At 41.8% G+C, this 26517-nt stretch overlaps 1 protein-coding gene across 1 annotated transcript in view; it reads left to right on the top strand.

Moving 5' to 3' along the window:
* LOC105209690 (polypeptide N-acetylgalactosaminyltransferase 2) overlaps positions 1–26023 on the top strand; it is a 72563-nt gene extending 46540 nt beyond the window's left edge. The window contains exons 3-8 of the mRNA XM_011180244.3: positions 17651–18249; positions 21539–21637; positions 21755–21822; positions 21973–22660; positions 22835–23007; positions 23992–26023. Coding sequence (XP_011178546.2) covers positions 17651–18249; positions 21539–21637; positions 21755–21822; positions 21973–22660; positions 22835–23007; positions 23992–24302 — 1938 coding nt within the window. The 3' untranslated portion in view covers positions 24303–26023. The remainder of the gene's footprint in view (positions 1–17650; positions 18250–21538; positions 21638–21754; positions 21823–21972; positions 22661–22834; positions 23008–23991) is intronic.
* Positions 26024–26517: the final 494 nt, after the last annotated feature.

Here is a 26517-nt window from a genome sequence, read left to right as displayed (position 1 = left end):
AGAAGTGCGCCGGAATATGACAGCAATAACTGCAGCGGCAACGACATGCAGCAACAGCAGACTGCATAAAAGCTGCCGTGAAAGTGCACATCACGCCCTTGTTGCTTGGTTCGCAACAGTTGTTGGCATTTTATTGTGCTTACAATGTATACATATGGAAAAGCAAGGACGCATGCGAATGCACTCGCCTTCGCCAACTCAAATGCAACCCTGTAGAATTAACGGTGATTATGTCGGTAAAGAACCATTTTGAGCATATTTGTTGAATGTATTCCTGGCTCTTGGTGTTGATGGTGATTGATATCAATGCTTTAATGTGTCTAAAGCTGGAAATAACCCAGATTCTCGGTCACGACTCCGTCTTTATGCATCAAAAAGTCACAGTCGCTTCTCATTTACATATGTTTCACTATTCGCAACTTCAGGGACGGCAAATGCCTTGACCGATTACCCTATATCCATCGCAAATGTTTTCACTGGTATTTTGGCCTCTTCCGTCTTCTTGGACCGTGACGCATGTTTTCAAGCACAATAACTGTAGTGAAGAGAGTTTCCATATATCTTGAAGAAAGAAGAAGACCAAATGAATGGTACTTGGTTCTTTTATTACACCATTCCTTCTAGCAAATTTCAGCCGTCATTCAATTGTCAATGTATGCCTTCTAATTGGAGAGATTCTAGGTTCATTAGAACTGAGCGTTCTTCACTTTCAAAATCAATATAAAGCTAACACTAGCACTTTTTCACGTATCGTTCACGTATACTATAGCCTCATATACACACAAACAAAAACAAAAACTAATGTTTTTAACAAATTCGAAAATTAGTTCACACATTGCACGTCTGCACGGCGGTGATTACCGATAAAGCGTCTACATTATTTGAACGTTTTTGACATAAAATTAATAACACAACACCGCAACAGAGCGCACTCACTTCCTCTCTTCTCTCCCCTCCCGGAACGCCCTAGCTGCCTGCTCCGTTGGGCCCACGAATATATGGGCGTCGTGAGTGGTAACCGCTTAGCTTTTCATTGAATGCTTTCGACTTTTGTCGTAATTGCCAGGCAACGGCAGCGCTGAATTGCCCCAATTTCCACCCGCTCGCTGCCGCAACCGTCGCTTGCCGTCAGCCGCACATCAGCAAAGAGCGCATCACACACACCCACACAAAGCTCTGAATAAGCGCACAAATGCACCGGGTGTAACGGGTGTGCGGCTGTGCACTGGGCCATGCGCTAACAACATTACGGGACAGACGGCTCTCGCCGCAGCGCTCTGACATATATTTATATTTATTTGCATCTGGAACGTGCAACATGCCGCATGCAGTAAATTGTGGCACTTGCTTATGAGATGCATGTCAAGTAGTTGGCTACATTTGAGGGCCCCGCATTCCGCACACGATGAGTGACACGCTGCAGCAGTGCGGCACATGTAACCTATAATTCGCTGCCTGACTGCCTGCTTTGCATGGAAGCTCCGACCGCCGCACCGCGCCGCATACTCATAACTCCAACGGCCTAGGTTCCAAGTACATGTGTGTGTATATCAGTATGTATTTGAGCTCGTCTGTAAATTACACGGTTGCTGGCACACGAATATTGATTGACATGCAGAGTGAATGCCACTGTCACTGCGGCAGTGTTGCCTGATTGTTTCAATTTGGTGCGCCAGGTGACTTCTAAACACCACACAATACCCAGTGCGCTACACACACACACCGCTTTGTACTTACATGGAGAGAATGCGTCGGTGTCTACGGCCAATTAAGTCTAAATACTCAACTTCACTTCACTTTGACTTCGGGTTTTTTCGATCTTTCGACAGAAATTTCTGAATTCTGGCATTTTTTGTGGTTGCAGTTGTTTTTGTTATTTTTATTGTTGTGCTTTTTTTGGAAGACAATACGAAATAAAGTCAAAGTCACTCAGTTTGTCTCTGTGCCAGCAGCCAACATGTTCCTTTGAGGCGACCACAGCAGTCGTCTTGCGGCGCCCCCACAGACCGCAGACAACAGCCAACAGACGACAGACGGAGACAAGTGGCAAGCGGCACAAGGCAATCAACAGACGTTCACCAAGTGAAAAAGTTTAAGTTTAATTAATGTTTAGTAGATCTGCTTTTAATTATCTTCTCCGCCACACACAAACATACACACGTGAGATATTTCTTCACGCACTTAAGACCCGTGTGTATGTGTGTGTGCATGTGTTTGTGGGCTTGAGCACTTACGCGTACGAGTAGGTCGCATTTAAGTGGGTTTTGGCTGCAACCGGTTCGCTGCTCCGCAAGATTCCACAGAAAATAGTAACAAGGTTAATGTGGTTTGTTTGTCTTTTCGCTTTCATGTCTCGCAACTGGCAAGGTTTAGTGGCTTGGCAAATCGGCTTTGCTGCTGTCGAAGCTGAGCTTTTGCTGTGCATTCTGCATTCAGCGAAAATCATATTTTTTATGGAATTCACTATTTTTGGAGGTACTTATGTATGTATCCATTTTCATTTCTAATTAGAACACAAAGTAATATGAGTCGACTCTTATGAGTTGTTCATTTTGCGGACTCTGCGGTAGCGAACTTTTTTCTGCAGTAATGAGAATGTCCTCAAAATTATCGAAAAAAATATTGACAGCAAACCGCAAGAACGAAGCTGTGTTCTCGGTTCTAACCGAATTTTTCATTTCTACTAATCTCAAAAGCTTGCTTTTGGCGTCTGTTTGTTCTAAGCTTTCAATTAACCAATACCACAAGCTCTGCCTGAGTTCGAGAACACATTCCGAGCCGCTTAATGACAAGTTGTAAACGGAAAAATTAACATTAGCGAAGATATTCCGTTGCACACCGCTTAAGTTGCACTCTCGAGCATGCTCTGCGGGGCAAGGCAGAAGAGTATCCTTTCTTTAAATGAAGAATCGTTGCAATTGTATACACTAATATCTACTATTCTATATATCTAACGGGTGATTTTTTTGAGGTTAGGATTTTCATGCATTAGTATTTGACAGATCACGTGGGATTTCAGACATGGTGTCAAAGAGAAAGATGCTCAGTATGCTTTGACATTTCATCATGAATAGACTTACTAACGAGCAACGCTTGCAAATCATTGAATTTTATTACCAAAATCAGTGTTCGGTTCGAAATGTGTTTATCGACAAATTTTGTTCAGCGATGAGGCTCATTTCTGGTTGAATGGCTACGTAAATAAGCAAAATTGCCGCATTTGGGGTGAAGAGCAACCAGAAGCCGTTCAAGAACTGCCCATGCATCCCGAAAAATGCACTGTTTGGTGTGGTTTGTACGCTGGTGGAATCATTGGACCGTATTTTTTCAAAGATGCTGTTGGACGCAACGTTACGGTGAATGGCGATCGCTATCGTTCGATGCTAACAAACTTTTTGTTGCCAAAAATGGAAGAACTGAACTTGGTTGACATGTGGTTTCAACAAGATGGCGCTACATGCCACACAGCTCGCGATTCTATGGCCATTTTGAGGGAAAACTTCGGAGAACAATTCATCTCAAGAAATGGACCCGTAAGTTGGCCACCAAGATCATGCGATTTAACGCCTTTAGACTATTTTTTGTGGGGCTACGTCAAGTCTAAAGTCTACAGAAATAAGCCAGCAACTATTCCAGCTTTGGAAGACAACATTTCCGAAGAAATTCGGGCTATTCCGGCCGAAATGCTCGAAAAAGTTGCCCAAAATTGGACTTTCCGAATGGACCACCTAAGACGCAGCCGCGGTCAACATTTAAATGAAATTATCTTCAAAAAGTAAATGTCATGAACCAATCTAACGTTTCAAATAAAGAACCGATGAGATTTTGCAAATTTTATGCGTTTTTTTTTTTTTAAAGTTATCAAGCTCTTAAAAAATCACCCTTTATATCAAAATCGATGTCGAAATAACTGTGTCTTCCGAGCTGTAGTTGCCAGTTGCTTGCTTGTCCGTTGAGGGGTATAAGTAAATAAATTTTAGGAGATTTGTGAACAGCATTTCCCAAGCGTTGTTACACAAATTTTGTTTAGCAAAAAACAAAAAACGAAATAAGCCGCTACTCGCAATACATATATACAGCAACACACCTACATATAGAGCATATGCCAGTTTACGTAAATGTAAATGCTTGCCCCACGATGTGAAGTAATTTAAATTGAAATTGAACGTGATTTATTATCTTTTCGGCGATGCAACAAAAAACGACGCGGCTGAAAGAAAGCAAAGCAAAACGAAGTGAAAATGTTTTGCGAAAAAACGCAAAGATTAATTTGATTTTTCGTCTCGTCTGTCCGCAGCATCGACACATCGCCAAATCGAAGCTTGATAGGTGAGAGCAGCAAAATTGGCGCGAACGCCGAACAAAAGCGCCCACAGAGCAGCAGCGCCGCAGCGCCATCGAAAATGGATGGTCCGTCAATCATGGCGCGGAGAGACATAAAATTTATGGGCCGCACAGAACTTTGCAATTGTTTGCGGTTTGTTGCACATCGCACGCAGCTAAATGCAGTCAACAAAAGCGCGGAAAACGCGAATTTTCGCAAAAGCTTTGGCAATATTGCAACGCAAAGTCACGCAGCGAACTCACACGTTTCTGCGTGTTTTCGTGCGTTTTCTCATTTGTTTTTGCTCGCTTGCTTGCTGTGTGTCGTAAATATCGCGTTGCTCATAATATGCAACAATTACAAATTTTCACCTCATATAATTTGCACATTAAATTCAGGCCAAAACACACAAATAACTTAGCCACATACAGACACACATACATTTGTATGAGAAGAGACCCTGTAGGAAAAAGCGCACACCGCACACACAGCTGTTGAATGCCGAAAGTAATGCTTATATATATAAAGAAATTTATTTGTGTTCAATAAAGTGAAAGCTCCGTGCTTTCGCCACTCCCTGTTGGGACTCAAGCATATGGCTATGTAACGGTACACATAAGGCTTAGCGCGCGATCCAAATTTATGCGTTACTCCACACGCGTGCAGACACCTTCATGTACGTGTGTACATCTTTAAGACGCTGTGCCGTTTTGCGCTCTTAACATTTATTCGAATTGAGCTTTTGGCTTATTTAATGCACACATTAGCATTATCGAACATTTCCAATATTCCTATATTCTTTGGGTAATTTGCCGTTTGCTCTCATGCGATTCTAATATGTAATAAAAGTAATCTTTAGCGGTAAACATAAACTCGCTGGTGTGTGGGAGAGCAAACATATATGTATTAGACTCAACATATGAACCGTGTTGTCTTCTTATAAGCCTGCAGTGAAATGAACTAGTTCAAAACTGATTGTACACTAGTTGCTTAGAAATTAGTATCAGCTTAGTTTGGTTCTAAGTGCCTCTTTTAAGAACTCAAATTTGCTATTTATTTGCTATATTCAATTACTTTCATTGCTTACCTTTTGGGGAAAGGTGGGAGAGGGAGTTTTCTGCAGAAAGCTCTCTTTCAATACCAGCTTTAGGCTACCTGACCACTGTAGTGTCTTCCAAGCAGAGGTCGCTGCGATCAAAGTGGCAGTGGACGCACTGCTTCGTATGGTGACCTCTTTTAGATAAGTATGTATTCACTCCGACAGCAGGGCGGGAAAACTGGCATTGGAATCGATGACAGTACGCTCTGTGCTAGTTAAGGAGTGTCTTAGATCCTTATCAACAGCTTCCAGCTATTTTGCGATCCGACTAGTGTAGATACCCGGTCATCGCGAGTTCGTTGGTAACTGTATAACGGACAAGCTTGCAATGGAGTGTACTCTAACTACATTGACGTCGGAATGGGAGCGCATTGGTAGTCCATGGTCCACCTGCGCAAAAGCGCTGGACATGCAGACTACGCATGAGCTCGTCAAACGCTGGTCAATTACCAGTACTTGTGCAGTGGCGAGGTCCTTTTGGCCCTCTATGGAGCGTAAGCGGTCCTTTCAACTTCTTTCTCTGAGAAAGGTCCATCTCAGCGCCATCATGGGTGTACTTACTGGACATTGTCCAATGGGTACCCATGCAGTGAAACTTGGGATCGTGGCAGATGCAAGTTGCCAAAGCTGTATGGAGGAAGGCGATATTGAATAATCTACATTGTCCAGCTTTCCAGGTTAAAACACTTCGGAAGGCCCTTTTGCGGCGATCCTAGCGAATTGGCTAGAATCGATATTAGCCGTCTTTAGAAATTTGTAACGGATTCCAAGCGTTTTGCTGAATCTTAAAGGTCTTTGCTCCACAGGGAGTTTTATTGGTACCACAATGGACAACGCCAGGCTGTCTAAGTGAGATCTTCTGTTTTTGCAGAGATCTGCCTACAAACCTAATCTACCTTTTGTTCTGCTTCAACAAACCGTTACAATTGCATTGTGAGTATTTGTTTTCGATAAACATTGCTATTTTATTTTCGAATATTTTATTTGTGTATTAAATTGAAAATAATTTTCTTTAATAAATTTTCTTGTATACAAATATTTTTACCCTCAGGTCCTGCTTGCATTGTGTTGCTGCAACACACTTAAATCGAATCGAAAGTAATTCTCAAATCATTTTACATGCATTCACTAACACACACACAGGATGGAGCTTATAAGCACAAATGGATTATTATTTAGATTCACTTAAGCAAAACTTCAACGCAAATGCTTTTGACATTTCATCTAGAATTTAATTAATTTTGCTTGCAGTCCGCAAAAGCATGCGGGTTTATAACTCAAGCTCAGTTGCACTCTCAGTGCTAGTCGTGTGTGTGTGTGTGCATTCATTTTTCGAAAAACAAAAAAAAAAAAACAAATATTTGAAATAAAATTATCTGCCTTGTAAATGGAAAGCTCTCAATTAAAAATGCCTCGGTGCTTTAAAATTCAAGAAATGCTGCAGCAATTTATTCATAAATATGAATATTACAAATTCGCAGAAACAGACAAAGTCAAAGCGAAAGGCAAAAGCCAAAAGCAAACAAAGAATCCTGTCAATCCTTTGGGGCAGCGTGGGGCCGGAATTCCCACAATGATGCCGCCTCACAGGCTGCCGCAGGGGACAGCGGGGCGTCGATGTGCGAGCGAAAGGAATTTTATATTTACCAACCGAGACAAGCAAATATATTTGTTTACTTGTGGGTGCGTGAGTTTTCATGTTAAACGGACATATTTTAATGATGTCACTTACAGATCAATAACGGTTTTTATGTGGCATGCCACACACACACACATGTGATGCCTGCAGCCGCCAGGGTTTGTCATTAACCGAACCACAAAAGGATATTATGCAATAACTGTACTAGCCTTTGGCTAAACTTTGAGCTCAACGATTGAGTTCAACTCGAAACGAATTATTTATTTCATTGAAATGGGAATTCATGAGCAGCCACAGACAAATTCAAGCTTTTCTTAAAGCTTTCATTTTCATTGCTTCAACTTTCCGATTTGTGTGAATTTATTTACGCCTCCTCTAAAGAATTTTCACATATTTACACTTCATTCCACAGTAAAAAATTCTCGCATTGCAAGCAAATCCATCCTAATTAAAAATAATGGCTCATATCGCGCAATCGACGCTTTCACCGCGTGGGCTGCCGCCCAGCTAAAAATAGCACCGATACTTTATATCCTCGAGAAAACCCCCGCACTGCGACAACCAACGCCATTAGGGCACAAAGCGACTGTTTTGCAGGCGATTTACTTGTTTCTCCGCACGCACTTTGTCATTTTACTAAACACATTTGTATAAATTTATGCGCTCATGTGAGTGTGCAGACGCCTCCGCTTATTTGCATGACCCTTTGATTGTGAAGCGCCCGAAGTGTCCTCTTACAAATAACGGTTTGTCGCTCTGTCTGTTGTGCGGCTGGAGATTTCATGAGTTCATTCACAAAACCAATTTGAATGAAAAGTTTGTGCGATTACTTTACCGTTAGATACGCCCGCATATTGGATATCCGTTCAATGACGTCTGTTTGCCTCAGATTTCCATACTCTCTCTATATACATATTTGTATATGTACTCGCATACACACCCTCTTAGTTTACTCCCATTCATTATTTGTCGTGTCTCGAGCTTGAGGCGCTTAAAGGACTCACATTCGGAGTGAGATAAGGCGCACAGTAGCTGCAAAGCCAACTAATCCAATTTGTATTTACATTCTTATTTTTAAATATTGTTTGTTGCCTTCTAATCCCACTCATTGTGTTGGGCATGCTTTGTGCGCTTCTTCGCTCTTTAGTTTAGTCTCTTTAGAATGAATTAAATAAGCTTTTCGTTTCTTTTGTGCCGCAATGTAGCTCATTTATTTACCGTTTTCTCTTCATAAAAAGCCAGCTTAAAAGTAATGGACATATGAATGAAGAAAATGAAGAAATAACATGCTTTAATAATGGCAATTATATTCACCTTTATTATTTTTTAAGCAACGGAGTTGTTAAAGAATATTTGAAACGATAGTGTAAAATGGCAACTCGAATTCAGACAAATATTCTTCTGCAAAGAACCCTTTAAAATCTTTTTATGATTGGCTTCATAGCGCGTCAATGATTTTTAGCATTCCTGAGACTATCCTCGAGGAATTCTTGGACCAACGAAATCATTGAAAGGACAGTACATGGAACCAGGAGGTTAACCCCTTGGGAGATTTCAGACTACTTTGTTGCCGTTGGCCTTGAGACCTGCCTTTTGAGTACGCAAGCCGCTTGGGTCAGTATGATGTCCAGATTTTCCGTTGTGAACCTGCTTACAATTACCGCTGAATCCGCTATCACATGGTGCAGGTGCTCCTGAGCCAACTGAAGGCTGGCGTCCATCATAGAATGGATCAGATCGTCCCAGTCGCTGACTCAACCTTCCACAGCGCTTTGCACTTACAGGGTCCCCCATGTATTTCAATCAAATTTGCTAAGTCACAGTCCGCCAATAACGCCTACGTCTTTTCACGCCGAAGCCAAAGTTCATACTACAAAACCACAAATAATGAGTTCACCTTTTCCGTGGTGAAAAGGATTGAGTTGTTAAGGCGGAAATTTGATTTTTACGGACCACCCTATACACTATATAAAGTCAAGCAGTTCTGGATTTGTTTCTGCGTTTATTAAATATACATATTTATATTGCCACACAGCCACTCAGAGGCAGCATTTGCAGTTACGCGTTGACATGAGGCACGTAAAGCTTTTACATAATTTCCATAACTTTTTATTGCATTCCGTTGCAATTGTGCAGCGCGTTGACATTGCGCGGCAGCAGCAAGCATATGTAGGTGAATACAGTTATGCGTCGCCATATATCATTTGTATGAGGCGCGCACGGCTGTTTGTGGCAGCGAAAGCGAACTCTGCTGCAGCGCGGCAACTTCTTGCCACACACAATGTGTCCTTGTATTGTTGCAAGCGTGTTACTTGCAACGCTCATTTTCTGTTGCAACTTTAATAGTTGTTCATTCTTTTGTGCTGCGTTGCACCCGCGCACCACCTCTCATGCCCTGCCACTGCTAATATGCATACAAAGTGTGCGCCGTTGCACTGATGTTTTTTCTTCTGCTTTCATTCTTTATTTCACAACTTTATTATGCATATTTTTCGCTTTTCTCTCCGCTTTTCTCTATTTTCCTTGTGCTTTGAAAGTTCGCCCAGCACTTTCTGGCTGTTTCATTGCGTCATCATTAAAATGTTTTATGAAATGTGCGCTCTCTCTCTCTCTATGCAGCTTCTGTACCCCCATGTACCCATCCCCCCTCAACCCCTGCCGCACATTTTGTGATTGAAGTTTCAAATATTTAATTCTATTGACTTTGCGAGTAATTCTGGCTGAAAGTTTTCGAATTAAATCAAAGCTTACGCTGCGCTCCTGCATTCTGTGCTCCTGCGTAACACTCGCAGTGCCAGCGTCGTGCCGCTACCAAATAGACAATGAAATATGCAAAGCAGAATTTATGTGAATTTATTAAGGAATGTCGTGCCGTGCTTGTGCTGTGCTCCATGCCTCACGCGTGTCCCTGCAATGTGGTTTTCTCCTAGTTAATATTGACAGTCGTTGGAGCTTTTGATTGCCCTGGTCGTCCATAAAGCAACTTTACTTTTATTGCTTTGAATATTACTCATATTGCTGAGAAGTAAATTTCAGTGAGACGCATGAACGGACATCTCTGATGATATGGTTGTAATAGTTGACTGCTTTGTCTCCTCTTCTTCCAATGGACCGAAGTTTTATTTAGCACCACTTCAAGCATATAAAAGTTGAGAGGGTTGAAACGAATCTAACACTTCAAGTGGACACTCATATCCGATACAAAGTGCTTACAAATTTTGAATTTTATTATTGGCAAATCCAGCTCCTACTAACAACAACAAATACAATAAGTTGAAACCATGAATATTATGAATGAATCCTTGCATTGTGAATGAAAGCCAGCGGCCACACATTTTCACTTAGCCGAAGCAGATACACCAGTGTGTGTGTGAGGAAATGGAAATGCATTAACGTGTGTGTGTTTTTGTGGCCAGTTAGTTATGCATTCATGAAGTTAGCACCGAAAATGCCGTTAAAATTATTACTTTGCCACTGAAAAAAACTGCTAAATTGGCTCGCATGCCGCCAGCGTCCACAGTTTACAACAACAAACAACTTTTCGCTTTTAAACGGCTGGCTGCGTAATACTCGTATCTACCTTTCCAGCCAGGACACACCGTTGCATGGCTGTGAGCCACCTTCCACCTTTTCAAACAGCTCATGCATATGTATCAGTGAGTTCGAGGGTGGGTGTGTGATGCTGATTTGCATATGTGCAAGGGGATGCAAGTTGGCGAAATTGTGCAGATAAAATCGTGAAACGACTCAACGAAAATTACATAATGCATTTTACGAAGTTTGCACGCTGCAACGAATCGCAATTCCAACAAATTGCAATGAATTTTCAGTTTGCGAAAATGCGCAGCAAGAAGCGCGGAAATAATCTCGACGATATTTTCTCGTTTAAAAGAATTTCGATGAGCGAAAAAGAAAAGTGAATAAACTCAAGAGGACGGAAGATATTGAAGCGAGGTTGAAAAAAACGAAAAAAAGTGGTTCCAAGCATTCCCGCAGTTTTAAAGTTTTTAGTTTGAAAATTAACTATAGAGAGAACGAGAGACAAGAGAGAGTCAATAAATAATAAAAAAATACATCAGATGGGGTAAAAAGTGCACAAACTTCATAATTTGTTGTCAACAGTAAAATAGGTTAAATTTAGTAAGCCTGGAGTGATGATGCTGTAGCACGCAAATAACAGAAGGACGATAAAACCCATAAAGCTTAATAGACCCACATCGCGTTCTCGTTTCAATTGGAATTCCTGCCCTCCAGCAAAATGATTGGGAATTTGGTCATTTGCTATGCCGAGTTATCACAACCACAAAAGGCAGTGCCGATAGCGCCGTTCAAACGAACAACAAAAGTGCAAACAAATCGACTCGTACAAGCTAATCGCCGCAGCAAATTCACCAGCAATACTAGCCTTTTTAGAATTCTACCCACGGTCGCAATGTTCGAAACGCATCCTGTCCATCCATTGACCCTCGGTTAACATTTCGCAACTTTGCTGTCCAATTCATGAGGGAGCGTTAGTATGAGTTCACCGAAATGGGGTTCCCAAACACTGTAATCCAACGAAAAATTTCAATTTGAATTGTTTTCCGCCGGCGAATTGCTTAACTAGTGAGCAAACATATTAGACCAGGGGTGTATGCAAAATACAATCCCAGCAGAGACATTTACTTGTACATTAGTACTAGTTTGCTTATATATTATTAGTCATCATAACTGATACGAATTTTTGTGCAGGGTTCTGCACTAATGAACCTGTCAATATATGACTTGTATGTATGTATGTATGTGATTGGCGTTGAAACCGTTTAGCCGGTTATAGCCGAATCGATGATTGCGCGCCACTACTCTCTTTCCCTCCCAAGTGTAACCAGTTCGCTCTCCACCTGGTCCCGCCAACGGAGTGGAAGCCTTCTCCTTCCTCGGCTTTCTCCGGCGGGTACTGCATCGAACACTTTCGTCCATTCGAACAACATGACCTAGCCAACGTAGTCGCTATCTTACACTTACATATCGAAAATCAGCAAAAGCAAGCCATAAATACAATTTTGGAATCATAACACTCTCGCGCCACCTATCAGGCCTTCATTATGCCAAGCGCTTATGCAAAGTACATATAACTAGTTAATAAAACTTCATCAAAATCGCACGAATGCTAACTCACCAAAAACAATTTCCTCTTTCTTCTCCTTTGTTAGTTGCAGTTATTTAAAACTCATAATAAGCTTTTTGAAAATCATTTGTGAAATTTTCCACACAAATTTTCGCAGTATAGACCCAAGTCATCAGTCATTGGTATTTATTTGTTGCATATTTATTTATTACGAGACGCCGCGAAATGCCATAAATCAAATTCGTTAACGTCATTAACCGGATATTCATTAAAGGCACAGCGAAAAATGAAAACAAAAAAGAGATTACATAATTTCGGTAATGAGTAATTGCTTTTCGATGCATTGTAATGCCCGACACCGCTCGTCAGTTGATGGGTAAAATCAAATCAAATTTCATTTTCCAATTGTTGTGAGGCGAATGAGAAGTGTTAAATGTGGCAACAACAACGAGTGGTACGAACATAATTACAAGTTTTGTAAACACCGTTATTAAAACAAAGCCCGAAATAGCGCTCGTCAATCAGCTGATTGCGTTTACGCTGCTCGTTAAGACAATGCGGGCGCTTCAAGTCTAGCATTTAGAGGGGGAGAGGCACCTCTCCTCTGTTGGCTGCTAATAGTCGCACTTAAAGTCAGCGCAATTGTTGTTGTTGTGATTACATCTGTGAGATTTGTGAGCGAATATAGATAAATAGATAAGTGCCATTAACGGAATTTCGTGGCCAAGAAAATGACAAACGCACAGCTGTCAACGCTACAGCGATTCAGCGACTCTGGCCAGAGGGTCATCAATGGAATGAATGGACACCGCTAAAACTACAAAAGATGATAAAAAAGTGTGTGCCGAAGCAGAAACAGACAGTATGGTCAGCAAATTCACATAATGATCTACTGACTGATTTGTTAACGGCACTGACAGCGTGTGCGTGTGTTTGCCTGTGAAGTAAGCGGGAATGAGGGAAGTCGTAAAAACTCGATCGCTTGAATGAATATTGAAAACAACAACAACGAGAGACAACGCATAATTTTTTTAAGTGCCGCCAATAAATGGCTAAGTGATATGTTAAAGAAGAAGACAGAAGACAGGAGACAACGGCTGTCACACACACCTGTGCACATGAGTGGCTGCTGTTTGCGGCTAGCAATAAAATTTAAATGTCAAAATCGTATGTAGTTCAAGGCCACTTCCAACTCACTCACTCCGCAGGTGAATGTCTGAGCCGACTATAATTGCAGCTTCGCCAAGTGCTGATGAACACACGTATATACAAACATACATACATACATATGAATAAATGTTATATATAATGCATGTGGGCTTAGGTATGCATCGGGTACAGCGTAAGCTTCTTCAATTGAAAGGATTAGCAAACTCAAAAAGTCAGCCAAAAGCCATTATTTCTCAAGTTGAAATTTAATTGCTGTTATTAGTGTTGTTGTTGTTATTAAATTTGCATATGCCCAAAGTTGAGTTTAAAATATCATTTCAGCCTTAATGGCCGACACAGATAGATAATAACAAACCAATGAAAGATTTTAAGAAAGTCCTTGACCGAAAATATACTCAGAACGGTGACAATGCGGCCAAACGCCGCACAAATTAAAGTTGAGCTCTCACTCTCACTTTCTACTGAAGATGCCTGTTGACATTGTCTGGCCGCCGAGCAAACAATTAAATAGATTTGCGAATTTCATTGAGAACCGAAAATAAAGTTTTTCTTTGAGTGGCTTCTAAGCCCGGCGAAGAGGAAGACTTGATTGGAAAATCTTAGTAGAAACTCTAAGCTGCGCATACATTATTTAAGAGTCTTTAAAGTGTTGCTGCAATTAGAGAGCTTTGTGCATGGATTCAAGCACTTTAGCAGCTCGTTATTGTCCACAATTCATTGGCGAATGACAAGGCTCGACAAAGACATGAAGGAAACTTAGAAAAGCCGCAACTTGCCGCGCACTTAAATTTAAATAAATAATTAACCCATAAATGGAATTGCATAGTTCTTCATTCATTAATTAAAGATTTGCCACCACCAAAGATGAGAGCAAAACAAAGAACGGAAAGCAACAAAAGAGCGATTGCGTACAAAAAAAAAAAATCAAAAAAAAAAGAAATGCCAGAAGACTAAATACACACAAAAGGTGCTCCGTGGGGCAACAAACCTTTTTCGTGTAATTGATACTTTGCTTGCACTTGGCAAGCTTCTTTTGTACGCCTTTGAGTAAAGCGCATTAAAAGCGGCGCAAAGTACGCTGCTCTGCTCTTTTTTTTGCGTCAAGTACTTGTACTGTCAATGTCAAGAGGCAGTCAAGCGGCCCACAATTACTACGTCGAACGCGCTTCAATACTTCAAGGCATTCTTGCAATCCTTTTTGTGCGTCATTCATTCACGCAGCAACAATGAGAGTGCAACACAAAAACCATATTGTAATTTTTACATAAATCGTAACATTCGAGTTCACCCGTGGTGTCAATGTCCTTGCGGGGGTGCAAACAAAGGATGTGTTGCCAGCGGAATATGCATAATGAGAGGGAGGCAACAATTTCATTTGGGAACTACCTCCCACACACAAAAACTGGCACTAAAGAAACCATTGCAGAGAGTGATATATAATAGTAGAAGCTTCCTTAATTAAACAATTGTCCATATGGCAAGCAATGCAATCATCCCCAAAACCAACTCTGTGCTGATTCATCATGAAGTTAATGAATGTGTGCGACCGACCATTGCAACCAGGTCAGCCGATTTGCAAATTGGTCAATAAAGAAGACAATCTAAAAATAGAAATAAAATAAATAATGATTTTTTCCCACTCTTTAATTGGAGAAATTTCCGCCGCTTACTTGGGGACATCATTTCCCTGCCCGGTCACGTGAGTTGTTTATTAATTGCTCAATTTGTTTGTTGTTACAGCAGCAAGCTACAGTTAGCTGTACGTGCGCGCTTCTCACCTTGTATGCGTTGTTATTGTCTCACTCCATTCAGTTTTCCATTCTCAATACACCGATTTATTCAAATCTATTTAATGCAGACAGACGAATGTGTCGCCGCGTCGTCAGCGTCGGGGCGTATACGTGATTTCCATTCAAGCGGCGCTCGCTGCTTTATTGCTCGAGCTGCGCGCTGATTAAAAATGCAAATTTTGCTGCCATTGCGGTTCGTGCGATTCACCGTTTGTTTATTCTTCGCACCTCACTAAATGGTTGGCGTTCATTGCACTCCGCTCGGCTCGCACCGCTTTGCCCGCAGCGACGCTGACAGATTTCTCTTTATATGATCGATTTATGGCATTTCGTGTGCGCTAAACTCTATTTGAATGCGTTTGCATTTATTATCGGTGTGAACGCGAGTTTTTTTCCTCCATTTTTTATTTATTTCTTGGTAATGAGCAGAAATTCCATTTACTTGGTATTCTAGCGACGACAGCTTTGTAAGTCTGCAATGGAATATTTAAAGCGAACTCTTTAAATAAATTGAAATTAATTTGCTTGAAGTTTTAGCGAAAGTCTATGCTCAATGCTATGTGAAAGTAGCCAGATATAAATCAGAGCAAAGCATGAAAGTAAATGAGCGCATCTGGAACTCACTCTGAACTAACGCTTCACTATAAGAAACGCAAAGAAGAACTGACCACTGATAGAAGCTACTGTCCATGAATAACGGTATAATATTACAAGGTTCTCTGGTTTTGTTTACCATTCCTCAAAAGCGATCTCATAGATGTATCTAGAGTAGTCGTGGTTTCATCTATTTACCACCTTTAAGCAAATTTCGAAGAGCAAGAACTAGAAAATCATACGAAGAAGATATGGGAACAAAGTAAAGGGTTGAGGACTTCGAAATATGATTAACTTATAGACACACTTGCTACCAAACAAGTTCGATAATTATAAGTCTGGTACGGATATGACTAGTGAAACTTCTTCCTGCCTCCCTAGAATTGCTGAGGACAGACATGCTCTCTTGTATCATGACTTTGAGAAGAAGTCAAATTCAATATTTTTCTATAGAATTCTAGCACTTCCGAACAACTTATTTACTCTTCAGCTGTGACGACGGCAATAAAAACGGTGCTGAAATGTGGTTATGCCCGGGGGCGCGACCGTGAATTCCGCTATGACACAACAACAAACAGCAACATTTCACACAAATTGCCAAAGTTTTCGCAGCAAAAGCGAAAATAGTGAAACAAAAAAAAATTGTCATTAAATAAATTCTACTCGAGCGCACCATGAACTATTTAAAACAGCAGCGTTGAGAGCGTTGAAAGCGTTCGCCAATTTCACAGGCGCACACCTGCAGCACAGTGCCGTTGCAGATGCTTATAAGTGCTACACTGCTACACTTGCGGGCCAATTATGTAACAAAAATGAAATTACAAAATATGAGTTTTGCATTTTATGGATGTAAATGGGCGTAACAACACCACCACCAACAACAGCCACAAATGCAACAATAAAGTGTAGCGAATTGACAAAGTCGCTAACTCGTAAAGTGGTGAAAATGCGAAATGGCAAAATGGCAGAATGGCGACGGCGGTGTGGTGGCGGGAACCGGGCGGCGCAACAACGAAATGCGAAAATTCCAAAAGTTTTGAAGTGATGTGCTAGCAGAGCAATAACTACTGCCATTGGCTTTCTTTGCGCTCTCTGTGTGTATGTGACTGTGTGTGTGTGTGTGTGTGATTGTCGCAAATAAAGTTGGCGTTGCATAACTACCATTTTGACACCAATGCCGGTGCTGCTGTTGCTGATGTTGCGGCTGCCTTCACAGGTTTCCGTTCGAATGGTGTCAACAGACCAATTTCTCGCACTCCAAAGGACTTGAAGTGGCGCAACTAAGCAAAGGCAATAGACGAAAGCAGAAAGCAGAAAATGTTGCCAACAAAAGAGGCACATGGCATTGTGGCAGTACACACAAGCTACTGTATACAACCAGAACAACAACCAGAGCTCCACTAAAAGGGTATACAAAGGCGTTGATTGTTGCGTAAGACTGGCGCACTGAGCGTGCGAAATGGCTACTTTACCGTTCAACTTTAAGCTATTCAATGGCAACCGTCATCTGGAGCAATAAAACAGCATTAGCCATAACAATAACACCACTATAGTTGTTCCAAACTACTATTCAAGACAACCTCTAGTCATACACTGTGCAGTATCAGACTTTAAGCCGCACACACTCTTACGTATTGTGCACTCTTTAATCTGCATAAGACGCCGCGTTTCACATAAACAATGAGAACTCATTCCATTTCTTAGTTAAGCGCTGATGAGTGGTTGGCAAACTCACATAAAAGTCCTCAAAATTCTTTTACTCAGTTTTATTTTTGTTTTCATTTCTACTCACTATAATCGGCAGCAATGACATTCGTAACCAAGCGAACTCTGAAAACCCACACACAGAAAACTGAAAGCAAACTTTGTGTTTTGTTTGACTCTCTTTAATTCCTTTCGTTTTTTTTTTTCGTTTTTGTTTTCGCAGGTGGAAAATCGCGCGCTACGCCTACGTGAGGTTGCCACAGCCATGCAGCAGTACCAGGACGAGCCCTTCCCCTCGGCCGCGTCCGCTGGCAGCGATAGTCAGAGCTTTGGAGGCGCGGCGCATGACATCAATCGGCTGCACCCGCTAGGCGTTGGCAATAATGAGGGCACGGATGAAGAGCCTGGTGGCGGTGGCGTCGTCGGGGGAGGCGGCGGCGGTGGAGGTAATATTATAATTATCGGCACTGGACCGGCTTTCCAATCGCGCATCGGTGGGCTCGGTCTGCACGCGTACGGCGCGGCGGGTGGCCCAGCAGGTCTGGATGAGGACACACTGCGACTGAATGCCAATAGCGTGTTCAGCAGCAGTAGCGGAGCAGGCGGCTCGGCTGCGGTGGCCAGCGCCACTGGCATACACGGCTCGCTGACCGCAGCGAATGGCCGCAGCGCTGGCGACTGGGAGTACTTCGATGAGGCGGGCTACATAAAGGGCGGTGCATTGCGTACCGGCGAGGATCCGTACATACGGAATCGTTTCAACCAGGAGGCCAGCGACGCGCTCCCCAGCAACCGGGACATTCCCGATACGCGGAATCCAATGTAAGTGGAAAAGTGATAATTATAGGTTATGTCTTTATATATCAGAGATAGTATTTAATGTCAGAAACATCGCAGCGCAAGCCAATTTAAGGCATGATGCACACCATTACCAAACTAAATTGGTTTGTTAGTGTTCTCCTCCCTTGTAAAGTCGCCTCAAAATGTAACAAATTTCCAATTTAGAACCCAATCAAATTGGCGGCCGACGCCGGTAAGGGGAACTAGTAGCAAACATGCAAATCGTATGTTTGAGTTAAAAATAGAGCGCAAAACGAAAATAGGACAAATGTGTAATGATGTGCGGAACTAACAAGCCATGGTTGGGCGGCGGGTGTGGCATGTTGGCCAAACAAACAGCTTATTGAGCACACGTTGATTGCATCAAGCACAACACAGTGAGCTCTTACACCTACCTCCTCGACTCCACTTGTCACTATTACCCAGCTAAATGAGTGGGCGGCGGGTTAAAGGCGCTTCAAATGGTTGATGTAGGTAGTTCAACCCACAACCTGTATGCGACAACAAAAACAAAGCACATACAAATTTGCTACGTTGTTGTTATGTTTACAAAGCAAACAGAGTACATTGCAAGCAAAAAATGCAAAATCCACCCAACAACAACAAACAACAAGCAGCACTGTAGTTTATTATGGAAATAGAAAGGTTGTTGCATGTTTATCATGCCACACGCTCCGACCGGCGCTTGCCACAATTAAAATGACAATGCAACGCACACATACACATACACGGAAGACTTGCTGAGTATAACAGTAAACACTACAACAACTCATATTGAGGCCAAAACGAGGTTGACTGCCGCCGTCAAGTGTCCGAACGCAATGCAACAAATGCCAGCTTAGCCAATGAAGCGAATGGGTGTGGGTGTGTGTGTGCTCCAGACTACAATTTAAACAATCCCCGCTCACTTTGTACTTTGGTTGCACGCTGGAATGACGAATTTCCGAAAATTCGTTTCTTAATTGCTGGCCAAAGGCAAGAGCACACATGAACAATTTCTAATATGAAGTTAGTAAAATTGGTAAAATTGTGGAAAATTGCTTTTCTCTAATTAAGAGTTATTGCGGCAACTCGCAGAGGTGTTTTGAGCTAAAGTTTTCGTTTTACGTTTTTTCTAGGTTTTTTCTTAATTTTGAAGTTCAAAATTTCCAACGGAGAGCTAAACTATAAAAAAGTTTGTTATTTAATTTATAAATCTCTAAGCTAAACTGATGGATCTCAGCTAACAGCTATATTCGAGGTGATTTATGATACGGAAAACTGCAGTTATCCACTGAAAGTTTAAAGTATATTCTAAATGATGAAATACTTTCGAAAATTTAATATTAATGTTGCGCATACGACATGGCAACCTTTTACCAGGAACATACATATATGTATGTTGCCACAAATACTTTCAACCATTTAAGAATTTTTCATATTATTACAACAAATTCCTCTTGACCTATATTCTATGAATTCCATGGCCTGTTTGTGTCAGCTTATCAGCAAGCATACACACTGAGGCCCCAACGGAGGCATTGACAAAATCTTTACTTTAGTTCAAGCAACTTCACACACACACACACCAACAAACAAGCAGTTTCTGTTGCAGAAAATCAATAGACATTTTGCTCAAAACAGCCACATACTACACAAGCATGGACTGCCACGAAGGAGAGGAAATTGAAGCGCCGCCAGATAAGATCTTCAATTTGAACTAACGAACTTTCATGGCTCGCTTCATTAAGTGTTTCCGGCGTGAGAGCGGAAATTGCAATGCATTTTATTTTCAACAGAGCAGCCTCTACACGCTCTCCAGCGGCAGGAGCAAAGAGGCTTTAAGATGTTGTGGTCTCGCATCTGTTTGGTCTAACTTAAGCGCTCGTTGCCACAAGATAATAATTTCAATTAGCTGCGAGTGCACACGCACACATATATTTACTTTTGTAGTTGTGTTTGCTTGTGTGTATGTGAGCAACATACATTGACTGCAATGCCTTTGTCATTTGGCAACAAGTAAATTTCATTAGTTTCGATGTTTGGATAATTGTGGTGAAAGCTGCAACAGCTTAGGAGTTATGACGACATTGAACGGAAGGAAGCTCCATTGATTCTTTACAGAGAATTCCATGCTAATGCTATCATTTGTGACCGCAAACACACACTCAAATGTGTGCAAGTTCATTGGACAGTTAAAGCTGTTGGGATATGTGGATTGAGGGTCCATTAAAAGCACATTAGCAAGGATTATTGCTTTAGTGTTGAAGTAATTGATAACAGCTGTCCCAAATAGCAGCCGCAATCCCAGATTTACCGCCAGGACACACACACACACATGTAGGATAGTAAAGTTAAAACGGTAAACTTTCATACACACACACATGAAGAGAAGAAGAAGGGAAGGACGTCGCAGCGTAATGGCATGCGCTCACTTCTGAGCAAACATGCTTACACACTCATGAGTACATTCCTGTCATGCCACAATTTGTTGCCTGTCACAGGGCTTGCCTCATCGCACCGAAAGCGCTTATCGCACAAACACACATACAAAATCACATATGAGACACACAGCAGCCCATACCGAGACGCAGGAAATCCCACTCTGCCACTCTACGGAGTATACTACTGTCGTCGTGTCATCCTATTGGAACTCCGTTTCAATGTGCTCAATGCCACTCCGTTATCTACCACTCTCCCTTATCCCCGATGCGCGCCTTGTACTTGTTTATTGATTTCGCTTTGGGCTTTTTCGATTTCGATTTTGTCATGACTTAAAAGATTTCCGTTGTCGCTCTTTCGGCTGCGCATACATGAGTTCGCCCCGCCGCCAAATCCCATTTCCCAAAAGTTTGGCATCGTCACAGAACTATTGCAGATTGGCAGCAAACTGTTGCAGTAACGGTGCTTGTCAGACGACATACAAGTCTCACACAAGGGTGTATTGGATGAGAGTACTGAATGAATGTTGTTGTTGTTGTGTGAGTCTTTTATGCTTCACAAAAGCCAAAAAAGAAAGAAGGAAACAACAACAAATGAATAAATAAAGTCGGATTTCTTTTCGTTACATTCACGGCGTCTAATTTTGTGTTCACAAAGTATTTGATTTGATTCCATATAAACCCGGAGCGTAAGTATGTAATTACCAAGCGAAATTTGCTTCTGACTTACTGACGACAAATTGCTTTATTTGCAATTAATTTGAGCTTCAAATTGTACAAGAGCAAATACAACAAATGCTTTTAGAGGGGAAATAATCCTATTGTGTATTTGGTCTCATTTCTCCCGCCAGGTGTCGCAACAAAAAGTATCGTGAGGACCTGCCAGAGACGAGCGTGATTATAACATTCCACAACGAGGCTCGTTCGACGCTGCTCCGCACAATAGTCAGGTGAGTGACCTCATGCTTACCGCACAAAAAAAATTCTCAAAATTAAATTACAAATGACAAATCCAGAGACACACAAACAAAGGCGCACATTTAATTATTCAATTTTGACCTTTGCAGTGTGCTGAACCGCAGTCCGGAGCATTTGATTCGGGAAATTATTCTAGTCGACGACTTTAGTGACCACCGTAAGTAGCCCCACACCACACTCCGTGTCAGAAATCCCCACCAGAGTACACTTTAAATAACTGCCCATTAACATCCATTGCCATCCCATTCCATCTCTCCTCACTGCTTTTAATCCGCACAATTTCTCATTTATATTTGTATTTATGTAGCGGAGGACGGCCTGGAGCTGGCCAAAATCGACAAGGTGCGCATATTGCGCAACAAAAAGCGTGAGGGACTTGTGCGTTCGCGTGTGCGTGGTGCCGATGCGGCCGTCGCCGGTGTGCTCACCTTCCTCGACAGCCACGTGGAGTGCAATGAGAAGTGGCTGGAGCCGCTGCTGGAGCGCGTTCGTGAGGATCCGACACGTGTCGTCTGTCCGGTCATCGATGTCATTAGCATGGACAACTTCCAGTATATTGGTGCATCGGCAGATCTGCGTGGCGGTTTCGATTGGAATTTGATTTTCAAATGGGAGTACTTGAGTTCGCCCGATCGGGCGACGCGGCAAAACGACCCGACCACTGCCATACGCACGCCCATGATAGCGGGCGGTCTCTTCGTCATCGACAAGGCGTACTTCAACAAACTCGGCAAGTACGACATGAAAATGGATGTGTGGGGCGGCGAGAACCTCGAGATTTCCTTCCGCGTGTGGCAGTGCGGCGGCAGCTTGGAGATTATACCCTGCAGTCGGGTGGGACACGTATTCCGCAAACGGCATCCGTACACCTTCCCCGGCGGCAGTGGCAATGTGTTTGCGCGGAACACAAGACGCGCCGCCGAAGTCTGGATGGACGATTACAAGCAGTACTACTATGCTGCAGTGCCGTTGGCTAAGAACATCGCTTATGGCAAGTAAGTGCAAGCTCAATGAGGGACCAAAGGGGACGATAATGTTTGCATGTAAACTTCTTATTTTCGTGTTCATATATTTACTTATCCCTTTGCATTTCTCTGTTCTTTCTTTCATCTTTTTCGTTCGCGATTGCTGCTACTCCCCTGGGTTCATTCGATTTTACGTGTTTACAGCATCGACGACCGGTTGGCGTTAAAGGAGAAACTGCAGTGCAAGCCATTCAAGTGGTATCTGGAGAATGTCTATCCCGACCTGCAAGTGCCGGAGTCGTTCGAGTTCGGTCAATTTAAGCAGGGACCCAGCGACTGCTTGGACACCATGGGCAACTTGGTGGACGGCACAGTGGGTAAGTAAACGCTGTCTCACAACAAATACGAAGGAATGAGTTGGTCATTTTGGAAATGCACCGAAATGTTGCTCCACATTGCATTACCGTTATTTAAAAATTGTTTTTATTGCATTTGTTAGCGCAAAAATTGGCTCATCCCTATGTACTCATGTATTTAAATATTTTCTTCCTGGCGCAAACATGACCGCTGATTACTTCTGCTATCTGCTCTTCTCAGCCACCGCAGAGGCGCCTTTGTCAAATAGTAGAACAGGGCGTTGCATTCGATGGTAATTCATTGGCATTTACATATTCATACCCTGAGGCGGAATTCACTTCCAAATTAAAATTTGCACAGGATGTAAATAGCGAACTGTTCATATATAAATATATTATTTTCAGAGTTGCCAACCCAATATTTTCACAAAAAGCAAGTTCCAAGTGCTTGGAACGATTATTTCGTTACTCTTGTTTGATTACTGTATTAAAGGTCAATCAAACAGTCATCTTTCGGCAAAGTCAAACCTTATAGAAATGTCATGCCTGGAGACCCCATTAGTTGGCAATAAACCTCGGGACTTCTATATTTGGCATCCCAGCAATCAAAGTTTCAACTATACAAACATTTTAGCTCATCCGTTGAACTTTTAATCCGTCAATTCTATGAGAAATGAGAAATACCGCACACCTGGCAATCCTATTATCGAATTTGCCGCTGCGTTGCTTTAATTAATTCCGCTCCATTGAGCCGCTGCATTTCGATGTTTCCGCCGGCTACAATGAAGCAATGAACTTTCCGCTGACAGGCGAGCGCAATCTTATTTCGATTTTTCTTTTATCTCCGCCACTGCCCGCCATATCGCTTCTGCTCCATTGGTTCAGGGCAAATGTAAATGTAGTTGCAAACATGCAAATAGGATTAAAATTCTCATTAATTTCTCTTTTCTTCTCGTTTCACATTCTCCCTTCCATTTCATTACAACAACCGACACGCACGGACAGGCCTCTTCCAATGCCACAATACGGGCGGTAATCAGGAGTGGGCCTACACGAAGCAGGGCCAAATCAAGCACGACGATCTCTGTCTGACGCTGGTCCAGTTCGCACGCGGCTCCGAGGTGGTGATGAAGGAGTGCGACAGCTCCGAGAATCAGCGTTGGACCCTGCGTGAAGGCGGCTTCTTGCGGCACAACAAGCTCAACGTCTGTCTGGACTCACGTGATCAGCACGAGCACGGCGTGACTGCACAGCGTTGCAACTCGGCGCTGGAGACGCAGCGCTGGAAGTTCGTGGCGAACGGCAAGTATGCGTGAGATGAGGCTGAGACAGTCTCAGCGATGGTGACGAGGATGACGTTGATGGGGACAACGGATACGGAAATGAAAAGGGAAAGGAAAACAGAAACGGAACCAGAAACCAAGGTGGACGCAGATGCATGAAATGAGGCGTTGAAAGATTAAACGGGGATCTCACTCTACACGACTACACCTACTCACATATATATGTACATACACAACCACACGGAATACGACTGCAAAAACTATTGCTACAACAACAACTGCTGCCACTAATCACAACAAGAGATGGAGTACTGACGTTGAGCGACTAGGCAACCCTCAAAAGCCGAGACGGAGAACATTGGGTGTAATCAGGAGGACCGTCGGCTACAATTAAGAAGCGTTTCAAGTCTTAAGTTTTCAAGGGATGGGGGAAGGGGTCAGAACTCATGAGGTTTATGACCATTCACTAGCGACACGAGTAATGAAGGATAATGAGGGGGATACAATTAAGCATAAACGAGTAAACAAGGACGAGAGTGATATTAAAAAATTAATGGATCATTGGCCCCGAGGGGAGCAGCATAAAAAGCGAATGCACAGCAAAGAGGACTATGACAACGGCAACAGCTGCCAAGATTAACATTTGTTAGCTGAATTTACATGAACCCACGCAGCAACAACAAGTGTAAATTATTGCGGGAAACGAAGAGTGGTGGGGGAGGAGTATACGAGGAGCTGGCAACCGGCGCTGCTGACAGCTGGCTTATTTATGAAAACATGAATTCATGGAGCAGTCACGCTGTTGCATGCATTCCGTTGATGATAACAAGAACTCGGTGAGGCCAGGCGCTGAGCCCGAAGACGTAGCGAATTTTGCAAATGTGAGGTACTTTACCAGTTGTTGAGGTGGTATTAAATATTTAGACTGATTTTTTTATGTTTCTTAACTATAAAGTTTCCTTCATTATGTAATTCTCGCGCTGCGCACTTTTTGCATTCCAAATGGCAAGCAATTCATTTACAATTACAACACATCTCCCCCCCCCCCCACAACTTGAAAATGACATGACACAAACACTCCACATAGGTTTAAAAATTCCCCTCCCCCAAACACACACACGCACACACACACACATGAATATAGTTATACGTAAAATACAAATGTCCTTTGGAGAGAGAATGTCAAGTATTCTACTCGTTTTCCGAATTCAGCATTCTCCTCCCTTCTCTTTGTTGTTGTTGTTGCCTTGCCGTGACACTTTCTTGGTATACATACATAGGTGCCCTTCCACAATTCCACAACGTCAATTATCCAAATACTGAAACACCGTTAAGTTTCTAAGAAAATTGTTGTTCAACATTTGTTTATTTTTTTTTTTTTCAATTTTTATTTTAAAACTCACACTAGCTGTCGAATCATCTCTTTATTTAGAAAATAAAAATATAAAAAATAAAAATAAAAACAAAAACAAAAACAAATGAAAGTAAAAACGTTACCAAAAGTGAAAAAGTGAAAGTGTTGAAGCGAAAACAAAAACAAAAACAAAACAAATATTTGTCATTAGATAAGCATCAATTAACAGCAGATTAAATTTGAAAAAAATGAAAATGCAAATGCAAATGTATTGTAAATAAACTATAATTATTTTAAATAAATGTTATTTATATTGAAGAAGAAATGAAAACAAATGCGCGCTGTTTAGTTATGAAATACGATTTTAAGTAAATAAGACTTAGTTAATATTAAATGAAAATATTGATAAATAAAAGCAACAACTACAAAATAAATGAAAAATTTGCATTTGTGTGTTTGTGCTTGCCACTACAATATATATTGGTAACTGTATATGTATAGGTATAAGCTGAGGCTCTGAGCGAAAAGCGAAATGTTTACTCATTGAAAAACAAAGCGAAATTCCACAAGCGTTAGCACACATTTAACGGTAAAGTTAGAGACAGCGTGAAGGCATTTGTGTAGTGCATGTTTATATGTTTGTAAGTTTAACGCGCATCTAGACAACAACAACATACGATGTGTGTGTACTGTTTACAGTTCAACACAAAGAAGCGCAAAACCAAGAATTAAAAAAAATATTATAAAATAAATATTAATAAATAAATCATAAGTAACATGAATAAAAATGCATTTTTGCTCAAAAAGAAATTTGAAAAAAAAAATCAAGTTTTGTTTTAATCAAACACAAGTGAATGGTCGTAAGTAATTTAGTATTCTTAGTTGTCCAAGCAA

This window comes from Zeugodacus cucurbitae, chromosome 3 (genome assembly GCF_028554725.1).
Source record: "Zeugodacus cucurbitae isolate PBARC_wt_2022May chromosome 3, idZeuCucr1.2, whole genome shotgun sequence".
Lineage (NCBI taxonomy): Eukaryota > Metazoa > Arthropoda > Insecta > Diptera > Tephritidae > Zeugodacus > Zeugodacus cucurbitae.
The sequence above is the reverse complement of the archived record's forward strand: the minus strand, read 5'-3'. Positions and strand labels throughout refer to the sequence as shown.